At 42.2% G+C, this 26,340-nt stretch overlaps 1 protein-coding gene across 3 annotated transcripts in view; it reads left to right on the top strand.

The window, feature by feature from the left end:
• Window positions 1-26,340, top strand: part of btbd11b (BTB (POZ) domain containing 11b) — a 64,648-nt gene that overhangs the window by 17,736 nt on the left and 20,572 nt on the right. For 2 of the 3 annotated variants that reach the window (XM_035642475.2, XM_035642473.2), the window contains exon 2: window positions 25,381-25,536. Coding sequence is in view for 1 of the 3 variants with exons in the window: in XM_035642473.2 (XP_035498366.1) it covers window positions 25,381-25,536 (156 nt within the window). In the remaining 2 variants the exon portion in view is untranslated. Of the gene's footprint in view, window positions 1-23,050; window positions 23,156-25,380; window positions 25,537-26,340 lie in introns of all 3 variants that reach the window. The other variant, XM_047333235.1, reaches the window with a different exon arrangement.

Below are 26,340 nucleotides of genomic sequence, written 5' to 3' on the forward strand. Positions count from 1 at the left end.
GAGAGAGAGAGAGGAGAAGCAGATGCAAGGCAGCATATCTTGAAAATAAGAGACTGCGCATTTTGTTTTGTGTGTGTCGGTTGTGTGTGTTTTTTGTGTGTGTGTGTGTGTGTGTGTGACAGATTAGAGAGGGCTGAGCCAAGATCTAAAGTGAACTATTAGGGTCGGCTCTGCTGGCAGGGGAAGCTGCATCCATCCACTTTGGTCTATTTGCTTGCCTGTCACTGGCTTGAACCAAGTAGGGTAAGCGGCACCTAAAAGCAGTGCTGCCACAGTGACTGTATGATCCAGCTCTTGAAAAGATGGATGACAGCAGCCCTCGGAGAAAAGGGGCAGGAGGTGGTGCAGCAACACACCCTAACCACTGATGGCTGAGGTGGGGCTTGATAAACATGGGGGGTTTGTAAAAAGAAGCGACAGCTGCAGACCAGTCTGCAAAAAGAGATTTTTCTTTTTCTTCAAGCTTGTAGCTGTGATAACAAAGAAAATACTTTTTCATTTTTGACATCACATGGGCTATTAAGGCCCCCACTAGTGCAGGAGAGCAACTAAAAGTTCACATATGTCCTTAAGTCCTTTAACTAAGTGCAATTGTTGTATGCATTTCCATTTAATGCTCCTTTGTTAGAAGTGTTAAGATTTAGATTCCGAATTGACAGAAAAGGATCAAGAGCACAGAGAATGCAGACCTCTACCAAAGTTGAGCAGCCCACCACCTATATGCTGTTTCACCTAAATCCCTATCTCGCAATGGTGAGGAATCTTCTTTTTTTAATTCCTAGATCCAGAACTGAGTGTCAGAACTATGCAAGTACACATTGAAATCATATCATGACCCCAATCGTAAGACTATAGCGTGGCAGATTGTCAGCAGTCAAACGTGGCTAACGTGTGTGAATTTGCACACAGTGAACTATACATAACATTACTAAGACTAAGAGTATAAGGGCCACTTTAAGGGAAACATTTTGAGAATGAAGTCATAATATTTCGAGAAAAAAGGTCATAATTTTGGCTATGTGTCGTTTTAGAGGGTGGGTATCAGACGAACCTGTCGCCTGCGTTAAAATGTGGAGCGTCTTGTTGGATTAAACTTAAGTATAGGTTTCACAAATAACAAAATACTTAATCTTTTGGCACATCAGCACCATATTATCAAAAGTATCAAGATACCTAGAGGAAATTGCCTCTTTTGAGGAGGAGGAAATGGCCGGTCATTTTTTTTGTTGAAATATTGTGACTTTGTTTCATTAAATTATAACTTTATTCTTATAATAGGGGTATAGAACTCCATCCTAACACCCTGTACCTGTGCAATAACATGTGCTTTTGCTTTGGTTGTGCGTCAACCTACTCTACATTTTTCCTGTGGCAGCACCTCCTGGTGAGCACAGCTCTTACTGCTAATCACACTACTACACAGACATTTCTGGTCCTCCCCAAAGTTTTGCCTCCTGTTGTCGTGCTCCTTTTCCTCTGACTGATGATGCCCTCCCCAACACCCCGAACTCATCTCTCTGCTGAGTGATGGTTATTAAGGCAGATTCATCCTTAAAAATGGGTTAGAGGGGCCTTAAGATGGAGACCCATGCCCTTTGCCCTCTGCCACCACCTCTGGCTGTTTGATAACGATGATGGAGGCAAAGAGAGGGGGTTCCTCGGGGCGCGCAAGTGATGTTGACCCAAGTGTAACCCCTTGTGGGGGCAAAAAAGATTATCACATTGACTTCACAGTGTGTGTGTCAGCTGCTGTGTCTGAGGGTAGCAGAGGGAGGTGTTGAGTAACAGAGGGAGCCTCAGGAAATGACTAAATTCAAACAGACAAAAGATTCAACATTTTATCCGCTCTCTTCCTCTTCTTTGCTATTTGATGTCCCATCATCCAAAGCGTGGAGCAGAAAATATAAAGCCAGCATTGATTTTCAGACCGACTTCAGATTAAATGAAGGAACAGATGAGGTCAGATTCGGTCTGATGAGTGGCTGACTGCATTCCTCATGTCACCTCTGGAAGGTCTAACTGAGACAGAGATACGGTGTATGGTCCGATGCAGACATTAGATATTTAAAATACATATCATCTGTCCTCCGTTCCTTTCTGTCACAATGTTTGCTGCACTGGGGGCTGGCTAATCCCTGCCTCACAATGAATGATATGTAGGATAGGATGATTGTTGCCCTGACAAAGACATTCTCACTGCTGCTCTAATGTCATGGTGTTGGGAGATGCTACACAGGATTCGATTTTCTACACGGACAAGGATTACCACTCGAGATTCAAAACAGATATATATGTAATTTACATATTTATTGTTGCGGGATGAGGGCTGACCCGCCCCATCCAAATTATTTCCATCACGAGGCATATTGGATTTCTGATTTGAGTGATAACAGAATAGCACGTTCCCAGTTTTTTATTTAGGGCAGACATCGTGAAGGTTAAAAGTGAATGTGTGGAAGAAGCAGATCGGGTCATTTTATGTTTTAATAGAAGTTGGGGAACCATGAGATGTGAAATTTGCCCGCGCACATTTGCATTGTCTCCCGTTTGTGATGCAGACTCAAGCGAATAAATCACGTCTGACTTATAACACGAGGCATGCCTCTCAAGGCCTTATTGCCAGTGGGAGAAAAATGAGAACATAGCGCAGAGGATTTTGATCTACAAAGGGACAGGGAACAGATAAATCATTTAGTTTCCTGCAGCTGACAAAGTAACATTGTCTGGATTTCTTTTTTCTTACCAGAAGCGTTGACGTTTGAGAAGCAGCTCAAGTAGGGGGATGTGATCAGCTTCATGATAAGTAGTTGTATTGTTGTATAGCCGAAGCCCATTCCCACCACCCATCATGGAAAAACAATTATTCTGACAACCCATTATTTCAACAATGATTTTTCATTATTTTGAGATTACTTACTATTAATGTGAGAGTTCCTCATTATGTTGAGATACTAGGTCATTATTTTCGATAAATGTTCTCATTATAATCACATACATCTTTAATCACAGAACATTTAAATCTGCTTCTATACTATATAGAAGATAGCTTGAACATTTCTTGCAAACAAATTCAGCGTCATAAAAATATCTTCTGTAAGTTAAAAAACTTTGTGATGAGGGAAAACCTATGTGTATATCCAAGGCTTGAAATTTAACAGAAGATTTATTAGATGTTTATGATAATTAGTCACAAGTTTGCATTAGTGTTTCTGTCTGATAAGACAGTTCTCTACAGTAGCAACTGTAATATTACAACAACTCATAGACATCAGGCTCCACGTACTTTCTTAGCACAACATTGTATTTGTGTGTGTGTGCGTGTTTAATGCCACACCTTTGAGGCACAACTTTTGTTTTCTCAGAGGTTTTACCATTGTTTGAATACATGAAAGTGATATGGATTTTCAAATTTCATGAGCACAAATCTCGTCTCCTCGTCTCAGGATACAGTACACTTATATAATGGATTTATGAAACTCCTTATTTTTCCTTGGAATGGCCACTGGCAGCACTTCAGTGGAATTTAAGCATCGTTAAAGAACCATTAAAAAGTGCTTTTCTTTGAAAATCCCGACCCACTTAATTTCTCTTCACATGGAAACCACACAATGTGGCCGAATCTCGTGCTCAACTTTGTTGAGCTTTCCTCGCGTAACACCGCGTGCGGAGCTGGAGCTGCTCTGACAGTAGGGAATGAAGTGTCTCGTGAGAGTGTGGTGTAATGCTTACAGTGTGTTGTACAGTAAGAGAGTTGGAGTTGAGTGGTGACAAAACAAGCACAGGCCCAAGGTCACCTCTAAACACTGGGCTGTGTTTTATAGTTTCAAATCTGTTCTCTGGAAATGTTAGCTGTGCCATGAGAGCCGTATCTGGATTTACAAACTCATTGAATGTGCTTTTGATTTTTAGTTGATGCTTCTGATGCGTTCCCAACTGTGAATAGCAGCTCTTCTCCGGGGGGCCAAACCACTGTAGTGATATCACCGTGGATGCAGTTCAAGTGGAAAGGAGTTTTCAAAAAACTCTAATGTGTTTGGTATCAGATTAGTTGATCAGGTTTTATGAAATTAACCTCTTAACTAGTCATTTCTATCCTGTACACACTCAGCTGCTCGTTCACAGTATCAATGTTGGCTGCAGGGGACAGGGTTCCTTTGTGATTGTTACTTGCTCATGTCTAAACTTGCGTGGATATCACATGTTCACTGGGAGCTTTGCTAATGACAGTTACCCCATGACATCACACCACTCAGTGCCCCACCGGACCTATTTGGACGGGACTGAATATGAACAGAGGAGCACAACCCACATGCTAGGTTTGTGGTCACATTGGTTTGGGGCTTTTTAGGCCAATGGTGTAATGAAGGAAAGATGGCAGGGGGCCACATGGAGAAAGGTCTATTATGAGAACAACGTTCCCCGATCCACGAGCACCAAGTCCCTGAGCACCCAGTGTGGTGACAACATTCACTTTGCTGATGGCAGGAAAATGTAGTTGAAAAAAGAAACAAACTTTTATTTCTGTAATTTTTATAGGATTATTGAAGAGTCATGCAGTACAGCTGAACTGTACCACACTCTACATCCTCCAAAATGATCAAACAGTCTGTCAACAGATCTCTAATAAAGCATCGTATGCATGCAGCCCTTGTTGATGAGCAGGTTTCCACATATTCACATTCTTGAATAGGGTTTTCCCCCAACTTGAAAGGAATGAAATGCACATTACCCTAGATGTTACAAGGCTACAGACCAAATACTAACAGACTGAATATGCTAACAATTAAAAAAATATATATGTTCATGTTTAAGTGAGGGATTATACCGTTTTTTGTATGGTAGACAGAAAATGAGAGGGATCTGTAATCAGAGATTGGCCACTAAACCCTGTGCTGACAACTGCGAGCTGAATTTCCTCTCTTACCTGTTGTGTTCTGGTGGTGTCAGGTTCCCCAGGGGGAAGGAGATTAATATGTCACACTGTGGCTCTGATCCTTCACCCTGTGTGCACTCATTAAAGTCTCTGCTGTGTCGCCCAGCTCTGATCCAGCTTTTGACTCAGCTGGATCAGACCACTGAAGAAAGAATACAAAAAATAAAATCTCTCTTTTTTTAGTGCAAAATAAAATATTTGCTGTTAGCTGCTACTTTAAACTCAAAATTGTCACTCACGCGGACAGTCTCTATATATTTGTGTCCCACCAGGGAGTCATTTGACTGAAGCATAAGGGAGCAGTTCTACCGTTAAAAGTAGAATCGGTGGGAGAAAAGCATTTTGTTTGGTCGGGAATCCATTGTCGCAGGAGCAGCCGGTGGGGGGAAAAAAGAAAAGGAGAGGACTTATGGGAGGCACATGCCTCTACACTGTTTGGAAGATCTATGCTTTCAGATGCCACTGCACAACATCCAGATGGCAAATGGCTCTCTGTAACTCTGCTGCAATTGGGAACTGTCAACGCCTTGAACCACTGACTCAGGCTACCAGAACACCTCTGAATACAGATATCAATCCGCAATCAATAGAGTCCAACATCCTGCAATCCGAGTGGTGTTTGATTAGCGCGTGTGAGATCAATTAAGGATCATCCTGTGAGTGTATAGCTGTGCCGGGATCTGCACAGCGATGACAGCTTGCTGGCCATGTGGCTCCCAGACTTGCACACGGACTACATGTAATAACACAAACACCGTACAGTATCAAGTGATACAGCTGCGTAATCTACCGATTCCAAAATTGCCCGAGACGTGAGTCAATACCTCATGGACACAGTCAGTAAAAAGGCCAGATAACCCCAACAGAGGTTGTATTTATAGCGGGGCAGTTTTATTGCTCTTGCTTTTTATTGTACAGTTTTTGTTTTGGTTTAACTCCCCGTAGATGTGAGTGTGACTCTGTTATATTACAGATATAAAATAGGAACAGAGTGAAAAGGAAAAGAGAGAGAGAGGATGTCAATTTTGCAATGTCACTGAAAACAATGAAAATATTCCAGTATTAATAAAGTATGTCTATACCTGCTTTTCAACATTTGAAAAACTATATAGATATGCTTATTCTCTTTCTCACCATAAATCAAATGAGAGTGTATTTAATGTTCACTTTGTGGAAAATGCTTTTCCGAATTTATATTGTTACAGGACAGGTAGAGGTAGATAATAGTTGTTACTGATGGGATGTTTTAATATGGCGGCTAGTAATTGAAGGGCATTTCATTTGAATATCAGTTTCTCCTACATATTAAAGAAGTGAAAAGATTTTTCCACACAAAGATTTATCCATTTACATTTTCCATTAATCATAACAAAACCACGAGAAACAATGATACATGTATCTGGCAAGTGGTCATGGTGTAAATGTAAATGATTATTTTCCATTAGAACCTTTAATTCTTGCCAGACGTGTTTGAAAATGAACATCACTCATTTCCAATCATGCCACATGTACAAGAAGTAGCCAGATATACCTCTTCACTACTTATGCTAATCATTTCTGATTATGCAATAATGCGGAAATATTATTTATAACAGAGAAGGTGAAACCACCTGTTTCCCTCCAACACTCGCTGAATCATCCTTCCCTCTTCCACAGCTGAGGCCTGCAGGACGTTTCCCCTTTTATGTTTGATTAAGTGCAGGAGCCTTTTTTTTTATGGCCTTGGACACCTGCAGATCAGAAACCGTACACACCTACAAAGAGAATCAGCGTGTGACCCTTTGAACTAGTTCTTCCTCCCCCTCTGGTCGTCCACCGCATTCCCTCCGCTCTATCTCCGTTATTACTTTTTATCTTTGCCAGTCTTCATATGGAAATGGGCGTCTGACAGGTGTAATGGCCGGTGTCAGATGTCGTTCTCCCTGCGGGCGAGAGTTTAGACAAACCACTCAATTAATATCACAGATGAAAAGTGGACGGGGAGAGAAAGGTCGTCCCTTTTCATTATCCCCGGCTGTTAAACCTGCATTAGCACAATTCTGTTGTCTTTTGGCACAATGGGGACATCACCATTGTGACTTCTGTAAAGGTTGGATCAATTTCCAAAATAGTGCACACTGGCTTACTCTTGTGTTCACTGGTTGGTTACATGAAATGACAGCTTTGTCCTTTGTTTTGGACGGGAGATTATTATTTATTTTTTTCCCCAAGGTCTTTTTGCAGAGAGAGAAGGAGAAAGAAGTAAAAAAAGAGAGGGAGAGGGAGGGACAGTCTGCATGCTGTAGTCATTAGTTTGTGTGGTGGGGAGCTTTATTGCTTCCCACTTGTGTTAAGTCAATCCAACAATTTACTCTGCTGCCCTCGCCCCCTTTCCCCTGTCAGTTTCATGTGCGACTGTTATGTCTATGGACGTTTCTGGTCAATCAGTACAATGTTCTGGATGGGCGAGCCAGCGGTCTGTCAGCCCTCCGGTTGAGGCCGTGGCGTTCCTGGAGCCAACGTGAGGGTGGGGGAGGAACTCTTCATCTTGGAGCCCCTCCACTGAATGGCTGCAGGCCAGTGGCTAGGACAGCCTCCAGCTATTGATGTCATCCTCGGTATCGACGCCCTTCGGATGTGTGCTCAGCCGCGGTTTGTTTGTTTCTGTACAACAACAGCATTTTTTATTTTTGAAGACATCCTTTGTTCCTTTGTCCTTACTTTAGCCGCTGGTCCCCAAACATAACCGATGTTAAACGGGTGACAAAAGCGAGATGCGCTGTAATGTGGTGGCGCTTTTAAAAACTGATTACCGGGGTTGACAACAAGGGCCTATTTCGGTGCTGTAGAGGTTGCTGACCCGGAGCTGGCGGCAAACGATTGTGTTTCACACGGTCCTGCAGGCACTTCTGTCCCTGCTCACACGCCGCCCAAAGACAGACACGCTATCACGTTTTACCACCAAAGGGCTTCAGCGACTGTGCTCCAACCTCCAGATTGTATTTTTGTCTCATCTGCATCTGGGGCACGTGTCACAAGGTCACTGCGAGAGACAGCGAAAGCCTTTTTGCAGCTGAGTGATATAGTCACATCTGGACGGGTTGTTCCTCCATAATATTTGATGACGGGGAAAGTGACTGTCAGTTGATCCTCGCGTCGTCTCAAAATCCTCTCAACTCTATTGACTGTCCATCACTGTCTCCCTGTTTTCATCGACTTTCTCTCTTGATTTTCATTTCTCACCCTTCCTGCAACCAACTCATCACTCCTTAATGTCGTTTTGTTTTTTTTCCACACTGTACGTTTGTCTTGGTAATTCCGGTCTCTCATTGATCATCAGAAAATGAATATGATAATGATGCCCTCATTTCAAAAACATTTTACCAGATGGTTGAAAAAAAACAACTTTGGTCTTACAATTATAATAACAAAAGTTGTAGAATGTCATTTGTTGGAGGTTTTAATCTAAAATGAATTTAGTGCATGCGTATGGAAATTATTGGGGTGGGAAGGAGGGTTGAATTTTACATAAAATTTATAAAAAGCAAGACCCTGCCCAGCATTTTTATAGTTTCTTTGGATGTCAGCCGCCTCCACCCCCCCTTTTGCCTATAAAATATATTTAAGGCAAGCCCTAACAAAATAAAGAATATTCTAGCCACTCAGTATTTTTTACAGACTTTGTGTGACATGTCTGCACTGAACTTTTACCTTATGCCCTTAACCCACAGCACAGCGTTAAATAAAAGAAACTGGTCTTTGTTGTGTTAAATATTTGATTTACAAAATGACAATAAATATCACAACAGGAGGAATAAATCCTGGATTAGAATGTTTGCTCTCCCGAGCAAAAAGTAACAAATACATACAGCCCCCCTTCTTTGACCCCCTCTCCTGCCCAAATAATTTTATTACAGTCCCTTACACTTTATGCTTGTGAGGTAAACCCCTGACCCTGCCAAGACGCTATGTCGTACCCGCCCAACCACAGAGGATATGACGGTATTGAAATGTAAGTAAGACTTTACACAAGTGTCAGTGTATGTACAGGATGCACAGTATATAATATTCAAGAGCACTGGAGGTCTTAATGTACTCTGGAATCATGGAGTCACTTTGATCCAACCAGTGTGAATTATTGACAACTTTAGTTTCACAGGAGAGAAAAACACCCGTAGATCTCATTTTCTGTTAGTCGCACACACGCACGCACACACGCACGTAACCCCTTAATGGATTGCGGATGCCGTCTTCTGTTGAGGCAGATTGATTACCTGTCATTCAGGAGGTTGCCATGTCTGGTGGGAAGCTGAATCCTGTTTCAGTAGCAAACACGAGATGTAGCCTGGGTGTTATTTTCTGGTCATGGGCCCAAGGTCCAATCCCTTCACTTCCCCCAGTGTTGTGGTGACTCTATCTGTGGTTTTCTTCTGTTTTTCACCTAGTGTAAATAAACGGATCACCAACCCACCATCCCCACAGGGAGGATTTGAATGGCTTGCCAGTCATTAATTGGCAAATATAAATTCCCTGCAGGGGCCGAGTGGCACCGGCGTGGCACAAGCTGCTTTCTTGACATGAGCCAACCGACTTCCTCTCCATTCACACACTCTGGTTGCCCTCTGAAGCTCATCTTTATTCCTGATGCATTCAGGAAAACCATTTGCCTGTAATTACTTTGCCAATTCATGTCACTCATACTACATATAGGCAATTAAACTAGTGCTTTAAAGATGCAACACTGCATCTCGTTAGTTTGGGGGTACAAATAAAAAAAAAACAACAGCACGGCCTCACTTCATCTGAATTAACTTTATTGATCATCGGAAGTGGACAGCAGTCGGTGAGCTATTACCCAGGCATCCGTACATATCTCCACTGCTTTTAATTCCGTTTTGAAATTTCAGAGCAGTATTTTGTTCTACTTTGTGAGCTTTGCAAGGATTCACCCTGTTTCCCTGTGTGTGTGTTTATAGGTGTGTGACTGAAGGCAGTTTTCTCATTTCACCAAAAAGCTAAACTTAATTAAACTTCATTAAAAACAAAGGAGCACAGAGTTTAAGGAACATTAGTTCTGCTTGTTTTTCTCCCTGATTAGTCAAATGGAAAACATTAAGGGACACACCCAAAAAAAGTATTTACCCTGAATAACTCCCATCAGTCATGTGAGATATAAACGAGTGGTATGAGGTACATTATGATTCCTTTGGTTTTTGGTTTCCTTTGATGTGAAAAACTTGTAACTGTACTGTAAAGTTTAGCCTTTTAATGAGCAGGAAAAATGCATTTACAAATTCTAAGTTTTAGCATTGGAATCAAAAATGGATGAGCAAGTGTGAAATTATTTAAATAAGACTTGTATTATTTATGATTTAAACAAACTTGAGCAAATCCTTTTTCTCTCTCTGCCCAAGGATTCCTTGCAGGAGCAGAGTTTGTTGAGAAACAGCAACATTTGCCATACATCTTATAAACAATGACTCTGAATCTGCCGTTTGTGTTTAAAAAAAAGTTAATACATTTGCACCATCTTCAACACAATGTGAAGGCAAAGAATATGATGTTTTAAGGTAGTTTCCATCAGCATCATGCATGTCCAATCACGCTCCTTCTTGTCTGAGATACACTGTGTGGTGTAAATCAATTATTTGCCATTTGTTCTCTTTGTAATGGTGTCTGCCTGTTTGTCCTTGTTAAATGGCAGCATCATCTGCCTCATTTGCATTGGGTTCAGAGAACTCAATGACTTAATCATAAAAAAAAACAATAGCTCTTTCTTATTTTGAATGAGTGCACAATACTAATGTTAGCTGATACTGATGCATCTAACAAAAAAAAAATGCTTGATTTAGCTTGAGCTTTTACTGGCCCTTTTTAGTATTTGCAGGATTTAAATGTCAAAGAATAAAGAATGAATCCACAAGAGGCTGTCGGGCTTCTAATCATAACACTGGTGACCCGTCCAGCGGAGAGCATCATTCATCAGATGCCTGATGTAAACATTTCAGTGTTAGATTGAGCACAGGTGCTAACAAGTGGAAGACTTCTGTTGAAGACATTATTAACCCACGGGTTTAATAACTCCAGACAGAAGCTAGGGGCAGGGCAAGAGCATCAATTGCAGCGCTGATAGTACAAGCACAAAAAAATAAATCCGTTTTCAGTCTGTGGAATGAAAAAAGGCATCATTAGCTGATGACAGCAAGGAGCAATACTTTATTTTGAATCCATCCAGCGAGCAGACTTGGGTGGCAGGAGATCCTGAACACACGAGGCAACGTTAGATACAGTAGGGGTGGGCAGGCAGTTTACAAAAACTCAATCCAAAGAGCCAAAAATTCAACGGTGCAAAGACGAGACTGGTTCAAGGTCAGCCTGAATGTTTTTTTTCGCTGCTACTAGGTTGAAGAACATTCCGACATAGTAGTAGTGGTTGAACTCTGAGCAGACATAGCCAACAAAGTGGTCCAATTATTAAAAAACTATCCTTCTAACAAATATGCCAGAAAATATAAACTGTACTACATTTTATATTTAAATACAATACTTACAGTAAGCAAGCTCCACTCAAACCAGCGTTTTCTCTACAATATCTCTAAAGATAAGTTTATCTTGCGGCCACTGCTGCCTCATACTCATCATCTGCTTTGACTCCCACTCAGTCGTTGACTTCTACTGTTGAAGTCGACTGTGCACGAAAACTGCTTTCAATCAAGCTTTCAAGCCTCGCTGCTTCACCTATGCTGCCAGCTCAGTATACCTGAGCATTTTCCTTTACGTATGCCTCATCTTCTCGATCCTTCCATCACACTGCAAGCTCATCAGCATACGCAACCTCTGACCACAACACCCAGCTCTGGGAAGCACTGACAACAAACAGATTCCCGTTTCCCCCGACCACCTTCCAGCCCCAGAAACTCGCCGCCTCTTTCCGCCTTTCATGAAAAAGTAATATCTTTCTTCCCGTGAGCAAACAAATTAATTTCCAGCTATTTTCCCCGCATTTGTAGCTGCTCAGGGTTATGCCTCTGGGTGTACAGGAAATGCAGTAGATGTAGCTGCACAAGAACAGACAGTCTATATCTACTATACCTCTGGGGTTAGCAAGTTAGGCCTCTACTGTATAGTTAGGCCATTTTGGTTTGCCTCCACATCCCAGAAGAAATAGCTACAGTTAAGTAGCTGCGGTATACATTATTCACTTTCTTTGCCAGGGTGAGAGGATTGATACAACTCTTGCACGCTAAATATGAAGCTAAGGCCAGACGCCTGTTAGCTTAGCTTGGCATAAATCCTGGAAACCATTGGAACCTGGCTCATCTGTCCAAGGGTAACAAAATCATATATTGTCTGTTTAAACTGTACAGTGTAGCCTGGTGACAAAAGGAAGTTACTGCTTGTTACTTTTGGATACAGTCAGCCTAGATGTTTCCACCCTGTGTGCTAAGCTAAGCTAAATGGCAGCTGGTGAGCGATTTATATTTATCTTACTAAGAGTGGTACATCCTGTCATTTAATTCTCGGAAAGAAACTACAAAAGTCTATTCCCTCAATATTTGTACTTTTCCTATAAAGAACCTGTGTAAACACCGTACCTACTTCACTTTTTGTACGTTGACGTTGACGGTGTTTGCGCTGCTGACATGACATGCAAACCAGCGTGGTTGCCAAACAGCACCTGTAATGCCCTCAAAGCAGAAGGTTTAAACTTAGAAAAACTGCTGCATTATATTTTATCGTCAAGATATCAGTAGTCTGTTGCTCTCAATGTAGTTTTGGTGTTTGTTTTCAAGGCAGCTCCATTAGACATGACTTCATGATGTGAAAACCTGACCAGAACCTTTTGGTTGAGTCCAGTGTTTCTCGTCTTATTTCCAATTTTACTTGAAAATCTTAAGATTTCTGGAGGTGGGCAAAGCCCCCCGATGTTTCAAGATCCTAACAACGCCTCTGCCTACCCTGACATATTTAAAGGCTGTGTCACTGTCATACATCCTTCACTTTGACATGGCTGGGGGAATGAGAGCATCGCACAAGCCTGCACGGATAACATAAAGGTGGGTAATGTGACATGGCATGCGGTGATTCATATGGACGAGCACCACACTTTGAAATCATCTTACGTGAAAGGAGTCTAAGGACGATTAGCGACCTTGTGTGCAGACACACGCAGGCTAAGCAAGGCAGAAAAACACATCCATGCTTATACAGGCAGCTCACATGCTCTGGGGCACTTTATGGCCACGGCACGCTTTACTGTCACTGTGCACAAACACACGCTAATACCAAACGTACACATGAGGGTCACTCGCATGCACAGTCAAAGAGGAGGGCATTGTTGGAGAAAATTAAAAGAAAATAAGTTGAGTCTAATGGCCGAGTGGAGGTTTAACTTTGATCTCGCCTCTGATTGGAGCTCAGTGTTTTGGAAAACTTAAGACGGCAGATTTCAGTTCAAGCCCAAGGTCCCCATACTCATACTCATACCCTCCATCAAGACCATGGCTGTAATAACCATGGCGGCAAAGTCAGCATTCTATAATTCATAGGAGTGTCTATAGTGAAAACAGAAGAGACTGCTCTTAATGGCTTAAAGGCACTAAGTAACGCAAACAGAGAAAATCATTTACGGAGCTCACTTCTTGCAAGCAAAGCAACAGCAAGACGTAACTGAAGAATAGATGGCAGTTTGAGCAGAAATCATGATCCTATTAAGATCCTTTTTTTTTATTTTATTTTTACCACAAGTCTGTTGACAGCATGATATTAAACTATGCACTCATTTTGCTGAACAAGACACAGGACTCACAAGCCTGGCACAAGGCTCATAAGTCCACGAATTGTCATGTCATTTGCCAGCTCAGTGCAATTAATAATGACTGTCTAAAAAGATTTTGTGTGCGTGCGTGCATGCGTGCGCAACAGCAGTCAACCAGTCATGCATTGAATAATGCCAATGGCATCTTTCGGCTAATCTTTACTGAAACTCTCTGTACTTGACTTGCATTAATGCCTCACTGACTTTCAGGACCAGAGACGTTGGCCTCAAGTGGAGAAATGAGGCAAGCAGAACATTTGGAAAACAAGTTAACACTACACCCATTTGGGATCAGGGACGGCCGCACTTCATGCGTAAATCCTTCATTCTCACACAGGTTTCTCAGAGGGGATCTATGATTCTGTCCAATAACAGTAACCCTGTGTTGATATACTGTTGTAAACGTGGACACACTTCACAGAACGTCACGAGAACAGCCGAGATTATTCAAAGAAAAACATCACGTGCTCCCTCTCGAAGTCTGACTATCATTCTCAATGAAAAAAATTGTCTGATAGATTAGGCTTCTTTTTTCTTTTTAAGGTCACTATTTAAGCTCTCTAGAGACGGGGTTTGGCAAGTTTCCAGCTTGGGCTGTTCAGCCAAATGCACTAAGCTTCGCCGATGAAGTGCCTCAGCCGCCCAAGCGGAAAAAACAACTTGTGCCTGCCTTGGCTGGGCTTGATGGGGCTGGGCGGGCCCGGCCTGGGTAAGGTTTGGAATCCATGGTGCCCTGGGCGGCCTGGGACTAGGCTACCATTAATTACCACTAATGAGTTGAGCATGAGTGACCTGATGATGATGGACTGCACATCCCCGCGATAAAACCCGTGGAGAGATATGGGATGCAGTGCTGCGATGGGACATGTGGGCGAATGTGGCTGCGCTGGTCAGAGGGGCGTAGCAGCTACGACACATTTTTGATGGTGAGGAGGATGAATAATCATTTATGGGAATACGAGCGTGAGCAAGATGAAAAGTGCTATTTTGCCCTGATTTATTGTGCGGGATCAAGTCGTTCGGAGGCATTAATCAGGAGACTGTTTTTCGGTTTCAGAGTGTGGGGTCAGAAATAATCTACACAGTTTGACTTGTGCACTATTTGTGTCTCTGAAAGACTTCAGTATCCATGTACTTTGCCGGTAACTTTTCAGTGAACCCCACCTCAGGAACAGAGCAGAGAGTCGTACACTGAACTTGGCAATTTCAACAATGGCTCCCTTTTTGCATTAATACTCCTGGCATGCTCTGTTTGAATCTCACAACTCTGCAGTGGAGCGGGAACAGAGTAAAAAAAAATAAGTGTGTGTGTCCACAGATGTGTCCGCCTGGTTACTCTGTGTGAGCGCAGCGCGCATACTCCAGCGGCTTGCCTGTGTGTGTTTGGATTTGAAGTGGCTGCTCCCTGCCTGCCAGCCTCCTCCGCCCTCCGTGCTTCTCACAGCAGAGCCAGTGTGCCTGGGGGTGGAGGCTGGGAAAACATGTGGGGTGGGGGGACCCAGAGGAGCTGGAGGGAGAGCCGCTCTACCTGCAGCTGACTGGAGTCAGTCAGCGCTGGGGCCGACATCCAAAATACGATACCTCCAATATTTTCTTTGGCTCGGTGTGTGTGTTTCGTTAGAGGATGTGCCGTTGGTGTGGGCTGTGACAGTTTTAACCTGCAATAACAATCCCGCTATGGGAACGTATCCTCCTCGGTGGAAAGCTTGTGTGTAGCATGCAGTTTGTTTTGCTTATTTCTGTTTATGATGCATGAGTTGGCAGAACTGACTCTGTCTCTTGAGTTGTATGGATCACAAGTGCAAATTGCTCAATTACAGTTTGACCAATGTATCAATGTAAGTTCCCCTCATTAGACTTAACAAAGAGGACATTGTTTTTTTTTCTTTGCCAGACTTACCACATTTTCTATTCTCCTCCCCGGAGGTTTGGAGCATTGTTCCGAATTGAATGATCACATTTCCGATACGAGCGCTCCTCCATTATCACAGTGACAGGGACATTTGGAGGAGGCCCCCTGAACAGTGAGGGGTCATTCCTGGAGGAGGGGGCCGGGGCGAGGGGAGAAGCAACAGGGAGCAGCACTCGGCCCCAGGCCTCATCACTCTCTGCCAAGCGTGGCCCACTTCCAGTCTCCCAGTGTCTGTGCTACGACGCAGCCGCTTTGCAAAGTCAGAATGATTGATAACGCTAGGTGAGTTAAACAAGTACGGACCAATGTGGAGCCTAATGCCTCTTAGATTGCCGGGGTAATGAGTCAACGCCCATAAAATGAAAGTTGAATTAGTCGCTTAAGCTATGCTTTGATGTAAATAATGACATTATTAAGGGAAAGAGTATTGTTTTTTTTCCCTACTTTCCAACACTCACCAGTGTGATGTTTTCCCTCATTGACTGTTACTGTATTGAATGTTTTATTTCTTAAGTGTACAAATCAATAAATATGCACACCGCATATACACCTATAGATTGAGTCAAACTTATAAGTAAATCCACATTCAGTTGAATTCACACACACGCAGACATCACTGTGTTTTTATTCTGATATGGACAGGGGCACAGGGAGAAAAGATATTTCATAGTTTTCCACTGAGAGGCGTTTTATCATGCAAGGGGCTGATAACCGAGTCTCCTGCCCACTGTGAACACAACAAACCTGCGTTTAGAAAGTAAATGAGAAACGAGACGGCGGAGCATGTGTTTGACATGATTCCGCAGTGACGCACAATACGGCAGGGGTCCAACCTGTCTGCCAGGCTGGCAGCAGTTATCAGAATTATTTCCGCCAGTTTGCAGACACGGGACTCCGGGGGAGGAGCAGGGGGAAAGTGGAGATACATTCTGTGCAGATACTCAAAGTGTAGATACTCAATATATATTGCGCGTACAGGTGCACAGTAATCTGTCTCCGTGTGTGTGTGTAATATTTGGACACAAAGAAAAAAACTAATGTAATGTTACTTGGAAGTATGAATTTACATTTAATGTCTTATGTGAGTGAATGCATCCATGTTAGTCAGACACCAACCTATGACATGCATGTATTAAATCTAAGCATTGTGAAATTGCCTCCTTCGGTGAGTAAGAGGTTGTGAGCAAAACCCTGTGATGGAAGGTATGAAATGTCAAATACACAAAAAGAGGAAAGAAAGAAATGCAATAGGCAATTCAGATTTCAATTAAAAATTATCAATTTAATATTTCAGGAAATTAACTGGGGAAAAATGTGAAATGTGATATCTGAACTAAAAAATAGAGTGGTGAATTTGTGAAGTAAACTGAAAAAACTTGATTGACATTTTATTTAGTTTATTTAGTAGTTTGGGCTTCTTTTTTTTAGCTATGTGTTAATGTTCATTTGCTGGATTTGGTCTTATTGAGATTTCTTGACAACAACAAAAAATCACCAGTGATTTATCTTTAAGTGAGTCAATAGGACAACAAGACACTACACATCCTCCAGCCTGAATTGAACAGGCTGCTCAGTGATTTATAAATCCTGGTGTCACTGCTCCGAACATCCAGGACTTTCTGAAGTACTTTGCCCCGGATACTTTGAATCATCCTCTCCTCCTCCACTCATTGCAAATGTCGTCCTCCTCTGTTACTTATGAATCTTTTGCTTTTAAAAGTGACATTGACTCAAATGAAATGTAGTCACTTAACAGTATCAATGCAAAGAGCAAGGGTGTGAATAGTCTTCTCTCTTTCTCAAAGGAGAAGGCAATGGAGACATTAATGTGTAGAGGGTTTTAATGCAGTGCAGAAATATTCATTCATACAGAAGCTACTGTAAAAAAGATGTTGATAAACTCTATCAATGCTGCACATGAGCTGTGGTTTGTTTCATTTTTGAAACACACACACACACACACACACACACACACACAGTGATGCAGACACACTTATGTATGAAGCAACATTCACGTGGGCAGATGGACTGTTGGAGGATTAACCGTCTTCTCTACTTTCTTTGCGACATTTACATTGCTGGGATTTCATGTCCGAGAGCGTTGTCTCTTAAGAGCTCCCAGTGTTTACATGCTGCTCGGTGTGATGTCACCACTTTAAAATACCCCCTTGCAGCAAATCTCCTTTTATGTCATTAGTCATATCCTTTAATTACTCCAGTGGCCCTCGGTGCTAACTGAGCCATTACTTCAGAAAGCTGCTGCATTTAGGAGGAGGATTGCTGTGTCTGTTTGTCAAGAGTTCAGAGGCTTTCCATATATTTTCAGAGTGGTAACTCGCCGCGACTCCATCCTTGATTTGTCCTGAAATGCGACAGACCACACAAACCCACTTTTCTTCTTTTTTTCTCCTCCGTCCCGCCACATATCAGATTGTATGAGATAATTGTGAAGGAAGAAAACACCGTAGCGCTGCTTTTGAAGACACGTCCCAGACGCTCGCACAGAGGTAGAGTGCAGGGTGAGCGCTGAGCAGAGAGATTATGGCTCAGTGACTTCAGATTTTTCCCTGCTGCTGTTGATTGCCAGCATTGTCTGGAAAGCGTCCTGCGGGAAGTGTGCGACTCGCGGATATTACACACAGACGTATTACCCTTGATGGAAGAAATGAGATGAAAAGAAAGAAATAATAGTGAGAGAGTTGGTACCTTCGGGTGGAATAATACAGCCCTGCAAGGGAGGCTGCTTTCCCTCTGATTGGAGACAACTGCGTAATTTTAGTTGTCACCCGTCACAAGTACTCTGTGTGTGTGTGTGTGTGTGTGTGTGTGTGTGTGTGTGTGTGTGTGTGTGTGTGTGTGTGTGTGTGTGTGTGTGTGTGTGTGTGTGTGTGTGTGTGTGTGTGTGTGTGTGTGTGTGCGCGTGTGAATGACTTGTGTAGAATGGAATTGCATGTGTGTTTTCGCTTGACTTCTTCAAATCTGCCTCATCTTTTTCAGCTTCTACTTCTCGTGTGTTGCTTTTCAGCTGACCTATCTCTCCAAGCCTCTTTCTTTCTTTCTTTCTTTCTTTCTTTCCTTTTTTTTGACAACTGAGGCTCTGTATCAGGTCTCGTTACTGAGGCAGAACAATGACACCCAAGGCCCAATCTGTGAGGAAAATTATGGTTATTTATGGTAAAATTAAGATTTTTTAAAAAGGCATACACTTCCAACCATATCTTTGACTTTGTTTATTTTATCAACCAGTTGGGGGGTTAGAGTAAAGAAATTGCGAATGCAACATTGTCATCTTTTCGCATGTAAAGTTCAAGTGAATTTGCCTAAAAAAAACAAAAAACAACAACATGGGCACATATACTGATATGTAAAGTGTCAATGAATTTATGTCTTGCAAAATATGGAAATCAACAACAATGTCCTAATTATGTTAACCAATTTTGTTTCCTACAAAATTGGCGTTGCAGTGTAGTTGTATAGAAACGTTTTTTATAGGAGACTTTCACTTTAGCTGTTGCCATTTTGTCCATTTTTAATATAAAAACATTGAACAGCACAACGTTAACGGTTGCTAAAACAGTACTTATACAAGAGAACAGCTCTGTAATTAATGGGCTGCCAGTAGAGCCTATACACACAGACAGAATGCATTGAATCAGTGAACGGCTTCTTGATTTCTTCGTGTGGTGGACTTGCTTCAAGGAATGCCAGTGATGAGGTGTGACTTCAGTCGGGAAATCTAATCTGATAAATAGATTGTACGCACCATGTACACATAACGACTGAAACCGCAACAGCGTGGAGGGCAGCAGGGTGACACGATGATTAACTGGATGGTTTGAGCTTGGAGAATCCTAACTGCAGTGTCCTTGAACGATAGACATTGTCCTGCATCTGCGTCTGACCTCTGACCTCAACGTACAGCAGGAATGTCAATAAGGGGTCTCAATGGAATCCCATAAATTTTTGCACAAACCATAATTGACTTTTTTTTCCAAAACAACAGCAGATGAGGTTCGACGTGCTTACAGAGGGATGATCCTCACCGAAGATCCGCACACAAAAAAAACAACCCTAAAGTGGCAGTCGGTACACATTTCCCTTGGTGGTTTGCTCACACGTGAGAACACATCAGGAGGCTTGTGTGTTACTTTCAGAGCAGCACAAGGCAAACTCTGGAGCTCTCTCAGAGGATCCTCGACAGACTGTACCCAGAGCGTTGCTCCCCAATAATAGGAAATATCCATTTGATATAAGCTGAACACGTTGTTCTCTCTGCAGAATGTGTCACGCTTCAAGTAGACATGAAGTTCCTCGGGCTTAAAACTTTGGTGTCTTGTGCATCCTGGCTCGTGTCTTGTGCATCCTCTGCCACTTTCCTAATTCAAACAGACATTTGCATGTTGTACATGTATTTTGCTTACAGGACTCGTAGTTGTGCGGTCTTCATTCATGCGCCTGTGGCTGGCTCAGGACGAACCCATTAGAAGACTTGTGGCTGCCTCAGACCATACTGTGGTCACCTGAGAACCCAGGCCCAGACCGTACCTCTGGAGATTTACAGTCTTGCCCAGGCAGGCACACAAACTTTGTTTCTAAAGAACACAGTTTCATATTCGCGCCTCTATTTCCACAGCTTGACACATTGAAATTATTCAGAATTAATGAAGCAGTCATTTAGAGAAGGAGAGGCATTGTAACACACGTTTCGCCGCTTTCCATCTCACTGTGTCGGCCTCCATGATCACTCACCGGTATACGGTACATATGGTAGCCATCTGGCCTGGCAGAGCAGAGCCTAGAGTGGGGAAGCACTACTGTGATGCATGTACAGTAACAACATGATTAACCCTTTAGAGCCATAATTCTGCTCTCTCGGTGTATTTGCATCAAGCTGTTTGTATTTTTCTTCCTCACCTTTTCTGCTTTTCTTGAATTTATTTCACATCAAACACAAACTCATGTCAGATCTCACGTCACATCTCATTCCTCCGAGTGCCGCTCGAGCGTAACACCTGGACTCTGCTCGTCTCCGTATCTTAGCTGCCCGTGAAACCTGAAGCCAGTGTTTCCTGCAGAACTGTGCCATCTTTAGGGAAGTGCACTACGCCGTGTGTCGCTCCAAAATAGATTTAAGTGCAGGGTATGAGCCACATCGAGGTCAGCGTCACTGCCCCACTGCTCTAGTCAACCCTGAGACCAGGAACTATGACAGTCTGCCCACTGACAGACCAGAAAAACATTCCAATTTTTGTTTATTCTTATACAACATTGGTGTCACAAAAAAGATGACACATGATTTCAGTATTCCAAAAAGGTTGTTTTCGCAGGAAAATTAAAAACTATATTCCTCAGAAATGACAATAAAGCAATAGTTTGACATTTAAGATATTTGTGTTCTTACCACTCTCATGTCTGGACTGCAAATATGAATGCGTTCTTCTAGCAGTTGGCTTAGTTTAGGACAAAGACTTTCACAGTTAGTAAAATGCAAAGTGTGAAAATGATATTTGCTTTGACATTAAGCCTTGAGCTCTGGTAAAACCGTGTTCTTTTTCCTCGTGAACACGTTATCGCTGGAATCCCTTGAGGCGATTTCTTCAAATTTGGCACAAATGTTCACTTGGACTCATGGATAAACTAACAACACACATTTCCGGCCATAACTCAAGAATTCATAAACTTATTATAACAAAATACACTCAATACATTTGACTAAATTCAAAGTTGATAGATAAGATAAGATATTCCTTTATCATTCCAACTTTGGGGATATTTGCCTTGTTACAGCGGCTAAGGGGACAGTAGAAAAGAAACATCATTAAAAAAGTAATACATAAGTAAACATGTAATATGAACAAGGAAATATAAAAAATAGAAATAATATGTACAATGTGAACAGACAGGATTGCAGATAAGATTTACATTTTACAGACAGCAAATGAGTATTTCACATCAGTGAAAGTTAAACCGGTGGGAGTTTACAGTACATATATTCTATGAGTCTGGGCAGACATGGATGTTAACTGTGTTTTTTAACTGGTTGGTGGGAAGCGCACAGCGGCAAGGCGGTAATCCTAGTTGACCGTGCACTGGCTCTTTTCAGTGCAGCTGCCTATCACAGAATTAAACTAAGGTGCATTCAGTGACATCTTAATGGCAACTGCTGCACTCGTTACTTCTTCTCCAGTGACACTGTTTTGCCCGGAGCCACCTCTCCGCTACTTTTTCTCTCCTCCCCTCCGTCACTGAAAAGCTGCCATATGGCAAACAGGACTGGTCCACTAAAAGAGAGGCAGGTGCCCAATATCAAGTCGCACCATTATCCGGCCTAGAAACACAAACCAACTGTTATAATTGTTAGGATTATGGACATGTGAATAACCCATTAGGATTATTGACTTCAATCAGTTTGTTAATCTGTACTTTAAAATGTGACATGACTTTTTTTTTAGTGCAGTGAGAGGAAGACGCACGCACGCATGCACGCACACACACACACACAGAGGGAGAGCAGCTATAGTCACTAGCTGTCTGACATGGAAGAGCTCCATCAGTTCCCCTCTCCGGGTGAACTGTGCCTTGCATTAGGACACAGAGAGCCAGTGAGTCACCTTGCCTCAGTCCATGCTGAGAGCGTTCGGCACTTCACTGTCAGTCGGTTACACCCCCTGAACCAAGGTTAAGGAGCCGGACAGTTAAAAGCTCAAGCGTAACAGTGGGGGGTTGTTGTTTTTTTCTTTCATATCTTTATTTTACCTGCACTAGATTCATTCATAACATGACACATTTTGACACGGTAGTAGGGACACAGGTGTCACTAATAACGTTAACAGTGGCTCCATAAGTGTCCCGGTTGGTTATGATAACGTGGCAGCGAGCCCATATGCACAATAACAGGACCATTATCATTTACATAAATTTTATGATATTATTAACACCTTGTGTCCTCAGTGAAAAAGGCAGGGTACTCCCCCTGTGGTGAACACATTTGTTTACCTTTTCATTATGTTTAAATATCTGCATATCTATATATATACTGTATATTTGCATGTGTATACAGACAATTGTGTCCTTTATGTTGTACCACATTATTTTTTAACTTTTAATCTGAAATTGGGTCAATTTAATTGTACGGTACAACACCTGTTTTTTACTCTGCATATGAAAATAGAAGACTCTTGACTCTTGATGATAAAAAATGAATAATAAACATTTTTTCCCATCTGTCTCAGCTGCACAGTTTCATGCCTGCTTAATATCTGTTTGTTAGCATCATATTGGTATTTTTTTACCTGTTCAGCGTAGAGAGAAAAACATTACCAACTTTTTCAAAAGTTACTGCATGTCACCACACTTGCCATAAAGTTCATGAACTTCTGTTTGTTTAATCCCTCTCCTAAATTATCAGGTCTTCATGCTGATTGATTGATATTGTGACCAGGGCGACTTCCAGTACAATATCAAATCAAGTCCAATAGGCGAATACATGAATGGAACATATTGAAGGTGTGAGGTAAGGGCCAGGTCAAAAGTGAAAGAGGCTTTTTTAAATAATCCTTTATCCAGTTATTAAAATGACGGTGTCTGCGGTGCAATATTTCGCTAAATCCCACCTGGGGGCCTTTGGTTTGTGCACATCAAAAGAGTTCGCGAATCCATGTGGTCGCGCCATGAGCGGGCCATTTACTTTGTATGTAATTGTTTCAGAAGAAAGTGCGAGCAAGCAAAGAGGCAGGGCAGCCCCCCTGTTGCTTTAAATGATTTAATGGATTTCCTGGAGTTTGCACAAATGCCTGCCAAAGAGGGCACACTGTGAGCAATAAAAGTAATAAAGGAGATGTGACGGAGTAATCCGTGCGGACGAGGTGGTCCCACAGAGACAGAAAGAACGTTTTCTTTTCTTCATAGTTGAGCTCGTTGGCTCCTCTGGAGCTTTGGCTGAAAACTGGTGGTGGTTCAGGTGCAGCATAGGTGGTGATGCATGCTGCTCTCTGTTCCAGACCCGTGCTGCTTCTCTTGTCACACCTAAATAAAGATGTAGGGGAGGATGGTGCCACAGCTGCTGCTGCTGCTCTGGTCGCAGCTGCTGTGCAAACAACTGACTTATTATCAAGAATCCTGTATCCAGATGTTTTTGCCTCAAAGTTTTCATCATTCCCGTACTGAATAGTAAACACAAAATATAGCATAAGCGTTCGTTTTAAATCTAAACTCATAATAAATTTTCATACAGGAGTACTTTCTTTTAATTACACATTTATTTATTTGAGCGCCCATACACACACACGACAATGTTTAATACTCAACAGATTACGACATAACTATTACTTCACTCATAGAAGGTGGTCTCTAATTTATTATTCCTACATATATCATAAGAACAGGCGACGACAAAGAAAGCAATGCTACGTGGTAGTATACTTTAGTGGTCTGTACAAAAAAAACATTCAAAACCAATACATCTTTACACAAAATTGAAAAGGGCTACACTCTGAATACATGAAATAATAAACCTCCAAACTACAAAGTAGGCTTTTTGTTCAGTTGTGCACAATTACACTAAGTGCTTTTACAGCATCCTCCACGGTGCCATGCAGTGGCGTAGGCAAATAATATTTTGGATGAGCCAGTACAAAAGTGGGTGGGCCATCTTTTCACACACTGTACACAACTAGACATTATATCCTATCAGCTCTCAAGGCCCTCAGTAGTGCCCATACTTCCACCAAGGCCGAACAATCCTACACATGATTGTCTAGTTCAAGAGAAAAGTCAGTGGTCTGATAACTTAAACATTATTTTGAGAATAAAACATATTTAAAAGAAACCGAAAAAAAAAATCCTATATCCGCCCCTTAACCTGCAGCCACACCAACATTTAATTATATTCTCCGCAGCACACTCCTTGTCTCTGCTTGCAGCCATCGCCAAAATTAATGGCAAACATGACAAAATGAAAAACCTTTGCACCAGATTTCAGCCATGTCGTTCATTTTTAAAGCAATAACTTTCGCTGTCACTTTGTTTGACACTATTTTTTTTATCAAACTCAAAAAATTTTTATCAACCCCTCCATTCAGCAACAAGGAAGAATACATAACCTTCCCCCAATTTTCCGTCTCATCAGAGAAAATTGCAATGAATCCTCCAATAAATAATTCCCTGCTCCCACAAGAAGAATGAAGGGTGTCACCTTTGCCGCGGACAGCATGTGCATTGAATTAAGAAAGGGGAGCCATTAACACCAAAGCTACATTTTCATAGTGATTAAGGGTGCTAAGTCGAGAGTCACTGCTTGCAAGTCTTTTCATAAGTTGCCACCCTGCAAACTCTGCAAACTAAAAAAGCAGAGGAACGAGGAGCTGTCAGCTGAGTGAAACGAAGAGCCGGCGTCTGCCTCGTCACCCCCAGAGCGGGGAAGAGTAACTTACATCCAGAGGTGTGAATAATGAAATAATATTACACATTATTACCTCTGGGAGACATCTCTGACAGGTTCTACTCAGAGGCGTGATAATTACTACCTTGAATGGCCTCCATTGTTTCTCACATGCAGATGATCAGTTACACAAGCCTTTTTCCTCGGATAATCACATCACGTCAAATATATGAAGGGAAATATCGGTACATTACTTAAGAACGGATACAATTTTGGCCAAAACAAGTTTGTTAGCCTATAACTGGATATATTAAGACTAAAAATGTCTCTCTCTCTCTCTCTCTCTCTCTCTCTTTCAGGTGTGCTAAGCCTACCTGAGGGTCTGACTCTTCACAGAGACCAGCAGCAGCAGCGAGCGGGAAAGAGCGGCGAGGGAAACGCCTATAGTCAGTCGGAGCTACGCTCTGTTGAACAGTGCCTACTGGCAACAAGAGTGGGCAGCATCTCTGAACTAAGTGAGTCATCTTGTGTGTGTTTGTGTGTATGTGTGTGTATGTGTGTGGGGGGGGGGGGGTTACTTTATTATAGACAGTGAAGGAGAGACAGGAAACTTAGTGTGAGAGTAGTGGCATGCGTCCAACCATCCGGCTATCAAACTTAGAAGTGATGGACCATCGTTGAACTGTCCCTTGATCGACCTTTATAGTCATTGTGCCCTTGAGCAAGTCAATTAACTGCCCAATTGCTCCAGTGAAGCCGTTAAGGGGTCAACACTTGAGAAAAGCCTTGAGTGGAGGCTGTACAGTACAGCAGCACATTCATGTCTATGGTTTTTTGGATTGAGACTATGGGAATAATGTCTTGGCTTAGGTGACTGTTTTTGAGTTTGGGTAATCCACCCTTGAAAAATACATTCAAAAGTCTGTGTGTGTGTGTGTGTGTGTGTGTGTGTGTGTGTGTATCAGGGTTTGATCAATGTGGAAATCTGGAAAGCTAGTAGCTGTGGATCTTAACTGAAATTGCTGACACTTGGTATTTCAAGGGCTTTGAATTTGAATTATTTCCAATGCAAAAAAATACTCAACACTCAATGTCCAGAATTTTGTTCTTGGACTGAAAACTCCTTTGAAGCAATATTGAGACCATCTGATGCAATAGAAGAAATTATTTTTGCTGTTATAGAGGATCTCGTGTAGAGGGACCCACCCAACACATGCTCCACTGGCAGCACCGATCTAGAGACGGCAACACCAGTCTGTCAGTTTGCCTGTCGATCCACCAACAGCATCTCAACAACAATTTGATTGGTTGCCATAAAC

This window comes from Scophthalmus maximus, chromosome 7 (genome assembly GCF_022379125.1).
Source record: "Scophthalmus maximus strain ysfricsl-2021 chromosome 7, ASM2237912v1, whole genome shotgun sequence".
NCBI lineage: Eukaryota > Metazoa > Chordata > Actinopteri > Pleuronectiformes > Scophthalmidae > Scophthalmus > Scophthalmus maximus.